This window comes from Bison bison, unplaced genomic scaffold (assembly GCF_000754665.1).
Source record: "Bison bison bison isolate TAMUID 2011002044 unplaced genomic scaffold, Bison_UMD1.0 scf7180017864111, whole genome shotgun sequence".
Lineage (NCBI taxonomy): Eukaryota > Metazoa > Chordata > Mammalia > Artiodactyla > Bovidae > Bison > Bison bison.
In genome coordinates, this window is record NW_011494683.1 from 930,876 (window position 1) to 939,457 (window position 8,582).

Here is an 8,582-nt window from a genome sequence, read left to right on the forward strand (position 1 = left end):
GTCCCACTTAAAACCACATCCTAACTCCAATGGAGCGGATGTTAACCCCAGGGTCCTAGGGGAAAAAACAGGAGCATCTTAGACCGGTCCTTCTCAAACCCCCGTGGTGAAAGACTCCGCAGACGGCTCAGCGACGGCCGGGAGCTTCCGCACAATCAACACGTGCTAACCGCTGTGCGCGCCTCCTCACCGAGGCGCCAGCCGCCCCGCCCACCAGCCCACAGCACCAGCCCGCCCCAGGGCCGAGCTGGAGGGGAACGCCCAGCCCGCGTGTCGATCACGCTCAGCACCTGCGTACTGAAAGCCCACAAAGCAATCCCGCTGGTTTCTGTTAGACTCTGTTTTCTTCTCAAAAGGAAGAGAGAATATCAATGAGAAAGAAATTTTAAAAGAGTGAGAGGTCACAAGGTCTCATGTCCAACGTCACTTGTCTTTTATTCTATAATGAGAATTCCAAATTACTGTTAAATATTAGAAATAACGTCAAGATGAATTCTAATGAACATTAAATCGAGTATTTAGCTATAAAATTCTAAATTTTGACTATAATTTTTAAAATCTTACTTTATTCAATCATCTGCAGTCTCTAAATTTAATACATTAGCAAAATTCATTCTCACACCTACATCCGTGAAGGCTTACTCACTGCAAATACAAGTGGGTTCCTACACCATCAATCACAATGTCAAAAATTCTCCCGTTTCATATCTACGCACTATCCACTGCCTGCTGCCATCAAGTGTTTTTATACACCAAGTAATGTATGCCTGACATAAACAAGAAAAGGACAACACCTGTAGGATCACTCAAAGTCCTACCAGACTGGATAAACCACTAGAAAACACACTGGATAAAAATCCAGTTTGTGGTAAACAAAAGTGCATTTAAGCCAGCCATTCGGTAGTCTCTGTATTTACTCCTCTTAGGTATTCTGCCTGTAGTGAGGAAGACTTCAGATGCTAGTGGAGTCTGGTCAGTGTCCACATGTCAGACCTAAGCCACAACTAGGCAATTAAGGGCATCAGTTTAATCTTTTGGGGGAGGTAACCCACCACGAGCCCCCATTGCTCCTTCCCAGCATCACTGGATATGCCAAGAATGCAAGGCCCTGATTACTCTGTAATCAGGTCATTTCTCAGGGCTGTGTATGTACTGACCACCCTTGAGACATGAGGTAATTCTTTATGATTGATTTTTAATCATTTGTTCTCATTAGAATTTCTGGACAATTAGCTTATGAATACATACATACTTTTTACACATGTTAAAATATCCCTGCCCTTGGGATACACAAGAATCTGTTAACACTGCCTCTGCAGAAAGAGAAGACTCTTCAGAGTCCCTGCTGCTGCTGCTAAGTCACTTCATCGTGTCCGACTCTGTGCGACCCCATAGATGGCAGCCCACCAGGCTCCGCCATCCCTGGGATTCTCCAGGCAAGAACCCTGGAGTGGGTTGCCATTCCCTTCTCCAATGCATGAAAGTGAAAAGTGAAAGTGAAGTCGCTCAGTCGTGTCCGACTCTTTGCAACCCCATGGAGTGCAGCCTACCAGGCTCCTCCATCCATGGGATTTTCCAGGCAAGAGTACTAGAGTGGGTTGCCATTGCCTTCTCCATGAGAGTCCCTAGGACAGCAAGAAGATCAAACCAGTCAATCCTAAAGGAAATCAACCCTGAATATTTATTGGAAGGACTGATGTTGAAGCTGAAACTCCAATACTATCGCCAGCTGATTCGAAGAACTGACTCACTGACAAAGACCCTGATGCTGGGCAAGAGTGAGGACAGGAGGAGCAGGGGACGACAGAGGATGAGATGGTTGGATGGCATCACCGACTCAACTGACATGAGTTTGAGCAAACTCCGGGAGCTGGTGAAGGACAGGCAAGCCTTGTGTCTCAGTCCATGAGGTCACAAAGAGTTGGACACAACTTAGTGACTGAACAACAACTGCAGAAGGAAGGTAGACAGTTTGGATTAACAGGGATGGCAAGGAGAATACTCAGAACAAATTTCTGAGTGTTTTGGATTTTGAACGATATCAATTTTCTATCCTAAATAGTTTGTTCAAGTAAAAAGAAAAATGTAATGGATGTGAGGTATTGGTTTGAGTTATGAATTGGAACTGTGTCTCCCAAAAAGGTATGTTCAAGTCCTGCCCCTTGGGGTCTGTGCATGTGACTTTATAAACAGGGTCTCTGCAAGCAAGAGTAATCACATCAAAATGAAGTCACTATGGAGTAGGGTAGGCCCTAAACCCACTGTAAGTGGTTCCTCACTAGAAGAGACACCCAGGGAGAACATGCGATGATGGCGGCAGAGACTTACATCCACAAGCCAAGGACTGCCAAGGACTGTGGACAACACCAAAAGCAGGAGACCCCTGGGACAGATTCTCCCCTAGAACCTTCAGAGAGGGCAGGCAGGGCTCTACCACACCGTGACTTCAGACTTCCAGCCCCCAGAACTGTAACTCACTTCTGTTGTTTTAAGCCTGTCTGGGGTAGCAGGCTGCCACAGCCCCAGAAAACTACACAGTACTGGGCATCATGCCAGCCTAAAACCCACAACTCTGTCCTGGGGATGGTACATGAACCATCTTCAATGACAAAGTGTAAAGACTTTCCCAAGAAAGGGGAATGCCCAAAAGCCAAAAAATAAAGAAGCTGAAGACCAGAGCTTGGCAAGAACATAAGCCAGTGCTACAGCGGTTCAAGTAACCGGGGAAGTCGACTTTGGACGGGGAAGGTATCGGCCACAAGCACCCACAGGGGACACGGACAAGGCTGCAGGAAGAGGACGGCCTCTGCTTCAGACACACTTTCTCAAGCAAAGTCCCTCTGAAGGACATGAATCACTCTACAGCTCCATAAGCCACTTGGAAGAAAAGCAGATTAGGGAAAACTTAAAATCAACAACACAGGAAACCATGACCCGGAAGCATATTCAGGAGCACAAGCCTCTGCACACTCAGTCAGAATGCGGATCATGATCACAACAACCTGTTCAGTATTAGACATGTGACCGCAAACAGTCGTAACCTACAAGAACAAAGCAAGCTGGCCGTTTTGGCTATTTAAGTTCACATATGAAAGAAAACCAACCTTACCCTGCAGGGAACTAGCAGTGCAAGCTGGAATTCAATATTTAACACATTACAGACTACCCGAAAACTACACGGTGCCGGGAAAAGATCTGTCTCGGGTAAGATCTAAATCACTGAAAAAAGCCATTCAAAAATAAAGATGTCTAATTAGTAATCCAATCCTGAGAATATAAAGAAATACTATGTTGTTAAAAAAAAAAGTTAACGTGATACAGTATTATTAACTATACTACAGATTTTGTTCAAATTTCACAAAGTTTTATGCTAGTGTCCATTATTTTGTTTTCATACTTGATTCCACACTGTTTAGCTGCACTGAGCAGCTTCAGCTGCGTGCAAAAAATTCTGATAAATTCTTTTCATTTTTTTTCTGCTACAAATATTTTCTAATTTTCCTTCTTTTAGCTTCTTAGACACACCCATCACTTCAAAGTGGACATTTAGTTTCCGAATACATGGGGTTTTAAAAGTATCATTGAAAAAATAAATAAAGTATCATTGAAATTAATTTCTCATTTTGATATTAATTTTTCATTTAAAATGCTTTCTTCTCTGCAATCACCCTCTGTTTTTCAGTCTTTTAGCTTTTACTGAGGCTTCCAATGGCTAAGTCAAAGATCTTAGTAAATGTCACACTGCACTTGAAAGTATGTGCTGTTGTTCAGTCACTAAGTCGTATCCGACTTTGCAACCCCATGGACTGCAGCACACCAGGCTTCCCTGTTCTTCACGGTCTCCCAGAGCTTGCTCAAATTCACGTCCACTGTGTCAATGATGCTATCCAACCATCTCATTCTCTAAAAATATGTGGGTTATTTTCAAACATCTTTTGATATGGATTTTCAGTAGAATTCCACCATGATAAGCGAACAGACTCTGTATGATTGATTTCAATACCTTTAGGCCATGAAATTTCTGTACCTCACTGTGTGTCCCTAGGTATGTTCCAGTGTCTCCTGGTTTAGAATCTATGGTAACTCAAATACAATTTGTATCCTGCTGTTGTGTGAAAAATAAAAAAATCAAAATGTCTTAAACTATAAAATTACTTTGATTTGTGTGATGAGAGTATACTATGAAGAACTGAAATCCTCACATTATTTTATCAACAATACTCTTACTATTAAGGCTGTAGACAAGTATATGAACAAAAAATTGTAACTTTCTAAATGCATGTAACACAGCAAATAAGAAATGCTGGCTCACTTAACTTCCAGCTCTCTTGCATTCAGTAAGGTTACCTTATGATCTGTGAGGGTGTTCTGCTAAGATTTTTGTGCTCGCTGGAGGTTTTCTGAGACTGTGGCGCAGCAGAATGACCGGAGGATGCATGCTGTCTCGCTCCTGAAGGGTGCTGCAAGCGAGGAGGTAGAGCTGACGGGGCTTTTATTGGCTTGCTTGAGTTCTTTGGCCCTCTGTAATCCATGTCTATGACACGAAGCCAAAAATACTTCATAACTCTCCTCCTATTGTCAACAACTCCAAGTACCATCCCCTCCCCCAAAGGAAGACTAAGTTGATGAGCTCCTACCAGAATGGAAATTCTGTCCCGAAGGGGGTTTTTTCATCTTCTTTCCTGACACTGTGTTCCAGCTTTCTGAGGGAGGCGGTTTGAGGTTCTTCGGTGAGTATCTTTAAAAAGAAGAAAAAGACTTGAAGTAACCTAAAGTACTCTACTGAGACTGTGCACTTAAGTATTCTACATAAATCTTTTATGTTCAATTTACCTAAGAATTTCCAGTCTTAGTTCTTATAGTAAAAACACACTATCAAATACAAAGCATTCAGCAATCCACATGTAATTATAATCAAATGACAAAGATCAAAAACCTATTTTCTAACCTAAAAGAACAGAAGATTGAGAGGTCTTAATCACAATCTAAGCAAAAGGCTAGATAAGGAAGGAAAGAAAACTATTCTGTGAGGTGTGATGACAGTACTGTAGCTAAGGATGGGGAATGGAGAAGCCCTTACTGTGTTAGAGACACACACAGACGCAACATCTATGAGAAATGGTGAGACATCTGGGATTTACTTTCAAATATTCCAATTCTGCTCCTTTCTTCTGCTTTAAGGGGTTAGGGAGAAGAGATTAGAAAAGATGGCAAACCTGCTGTCAGCTATGAAACTAGGGTGACAGTTATCTTGACTACCCACCTCAGTTGCGCATGTTTGAAATTCTCCATGGTAAAGTCTAGGTGGATCTTACTACCTTTCCCTCAAATAAAGGCTGCAGCAGCTGAAACAAAAGCTGCTCTAAAGTAACACTGTATCATGGCAAGTATTTCACTCCACCAGATAATCATTTACTGAAAACTACATGCAAGGCAGCAATGAATGGAATCAGAAATGAATACTGCCCCTGTCCTCCAAAGCATCAGTTACAATAGGTTAATTTTCTAAACTGCCTTAGTGAAGAATGGCACATTTTAAACAGTAAGCAATGAAGTAAGTACCTTTTATTTAAAATACCGTAACACATAAACACTAAATTTGAACTCAAACTATTTTTCAGAGATCTAAAAAAGTATATTTCTGTATACACCCACAACACATTTAACTGAATTCACAAATACACAGGGACATTTAGAAATGCTCGTGATTACATCAGGCTAAGTGGAAGAGAAGGTGAATTAACACCTTAGCTGCAAACAGTACGTACTTCTTTCCAAGTTCTGTGACCAAAACTGGCCCATTCTCAGCGTGAACCCCTTGAAAGTCTGCATTAGAAAATTTTCCATCGTGATCCAACCTAACCTGTTGAACAAATTCGCAAAGAAAAATCAGTCACCCGATGCTTTAGCATCAATGATTCGTTTTTAAACTGCCATTTCATTTTCAACTAAAGTGTAGAGGAACATATGTAGTTAAAAACAAAACTAAGTTCAAAAGAGTACACCATAATGCCTCTGATCTTCCAGACCTGTGTATCTCTTTCCAAAATACTTTCCTTTGCTTACTTTTCCATGTTTTTTCTAAACTGTCTGGGTTCTGAAGGCAGGGCTGTGGCACCACACACCAGGCTCCCAGGTCCCGCTTTTCTACTCAAGCAGCAATATGACCTCGGGCCAGTAACTTATCCGGTGCTTCACTGAGCTCATACGCAATACGGGGCTGATTAGAGTCTCTACATCACGGGCACCAGAGGCATGTTAAGGCACACATGAGGCATATAGAGGACACCAGCCTGCACACAGCAACCGCTCAACAAAGGCGAGCACCTGCTATGAAAATTATATTATCTTCTCACTTTTCCAGTATTTCAAACATTGTAATATGTAAATGTGACCTTTCTGCTCCCTAAAAATAGATGCATCGTCTCCTCTCTAACACACAGCTGGTTATTACACAACGGCACATCAGGACAGGAGAGTTAGCCTTTTGCTTTCCTTCTGGCAAAGGGCACCCCTAACCCTGCTCTAGCAGCCAGATGGACACAGCCTTGCTCAAAGCCATCTCCTGTTATCAGTACCGCCAGCCCTCAGCATCCACAGGGGGACTGGGTCCAGAACTCGAGAACACCAGAACTCCGGGACGGGTACTAATATGGCACCAGCAGTCACCCTCACCAGCCAGAGGCGGAGGGATGCACCGCCCATTCCAAGCCCTCAAGCTGAGATTCCATTCTTTGGTCACAGCAGGACACTGCTTCCCTCTCCTCAAGAGCTGAACAATAAAAAAGATTTTCTGAAGCTAATGTTTATTTAAAATTGAAACTGCATTTACATGCTTACTCAGATACGCACAAGACACCACCCTTATGGCAGAAAGTGAAGAAGAACTAAAGAGCCTCTTGATGAAAATGAACAACGAGAGTGAAAAAGTTGGCTTAAAGCTCAACATTCAGAAAACTACGGTCATGGCATCTGGTCCCATCACTTCATGGGAAATAGATGGGGAAACAGTGACAGACTATCTTGGGGGCTCCAAAATCACTGCAATGGTGACTGTAGCCATGAAATTACAGATGCTTACTCCTTGGAAGGAAAGTTATGATCAACCTAGATAGTATATTCAAAAGCAGAGACATTACTTTGTCAAGAAAGGTTTTTCTACTCAAGGCTCTGGTTTTTCCAGTGGTCATGTATGGATGTGAGCGTTGGACTGTGAAGCAAGCTGAGTGCTTTAGAATTGATGTTTTTGTACTGTGGTGTTGGGGAAGACTTTAGAGTCCCATGGACTGCAAGGAGATCCAACCAGTCCATCCTAAAGGAAGTCAGTCCTGGGTGTTCTTTGGAAGGACTAATGTTGAAGCTGAAACTCCAATACTTTGGCCACCTGATGAGAAGAGCTGAATCATCTGAAAAGACCCTGATGCTGGGAAAGATTGAGGGCAGGAGCAGAAGGGGACAACAGAGGATGAGATGGCTGGATGGTATCATCGACTCAGTGGACATGGGTTTGGGTGAACTCCAGGAGTTGGTGATGGACAGGGAGGCCTGGCGTGCTGTGATTCATGGGGTCACAAAGAGCTGGACACAACTGAGAGACTGAACTGAACTGAGTAAATAAAAGTCATCTTTGAGTCAGAGACTCTGTAAACAGGATAGAATAAAGACGGTAGAGAATCTACCTGCCAATGCAGGAGACCTGGGTTTGATCCCTGGGTCGGAAAGATCCCCTGGAGGAGGAAATGGCAACCCACTCCAGTACTATTGCCTGGGGAATCCCATGGATAGAGGAGCCTGGCAGGCTACAGTCAGTCCATGGGGTTGCAAAGAGTCAGACATAACTGAATGACTAACACTTTCACCTTCACACTTTCCATAATAAAATTTCAATTAAATTTTATCCAAGTGAAATAGTCAAGTAGAAGAAAAGGAAAATACTCTAAAAAAGAAAAAATTAAAACAAGTACCTGCTTTACCTTCTGCTTTATCAAGAACTGAAAGCTCAAATGAAATATGCTCAGTTTACAACAATGAATAAAACAATTTTAGCGATACAGTATAAAAAGTACTTTCTTTTCTCTACTAAGAAGGGTGGGGAAGGAGGGCCCTCTTCTGTTTTGTTCTCTGCCAAGTTCCCCAAATCACTACAGTAAAAGATTCCCAGATTCGGTTCTATGCTTAGAGCACATTTCTGACAACCCTGAAAGAATCACATCCTCTTCTTCCTCTACTTTCAAAATACCCTCGAATCACAACACTACTCAAAGTTCTTAAGGTAAAGTCTGTCACTGATACCCAGAAACAATCCTGGTCCCCCAGACACTTTTCACAAACCACTTTATCATGAAGGAATGACTATTTCCTCCACAAGTCAAGAAGAAATGTCTGTCAATGGCTATTTCAAAATAGTTTTTAAAAGGTAACACTTTTTGATGAGAACCATTCTTGATGACAATTATCTTCCAAATAACAATATTTTTGGTGTATGGGGGGTGCTTTTGTTTTAGAAAGAGTCATATTTTTTCATAGAAGTTTCTCCAGTCTTGGCATTAGTAATACTTTGGACCAGACGACTCCTTGCTGTG

General features: G+C 42.4%; 1 protein-coding gene across 2 annotated transcripts in view; it reads right to left on the bottom strand.

Moving 5' to 3' along the window:
• Positions 1 to 8,582, bottom strand: part of OTUD4 (OTU deubiquitinase 4) — a 42,229-nt gene that overhangs the window by 13,395 nt on the left and 20,252 nt on the right. For both annotated transcript variants that reach the window (XM_010839125.1, XM_010839126.1), the window contains exons 11-13: positions 5,769 to 5,863; positions 4,638 to 4,738; positions 4,348 to 4,534 (exon numbers count right to left, since the gene is read on the bottom strand). In XM_010839125.1, the coding sequence (XP_010837427.1) occupies positions 4,348 to 4,534; positions 4,638 to 4,738; positions 5,769 to 5,863 (383 nt within the window). The remainder of the gene's footprint in view (positions 1 to 4,347; positions 4,535 to 4,637; positions 4,739 to 5,768; positions 5,864 to 8,582) is intronic.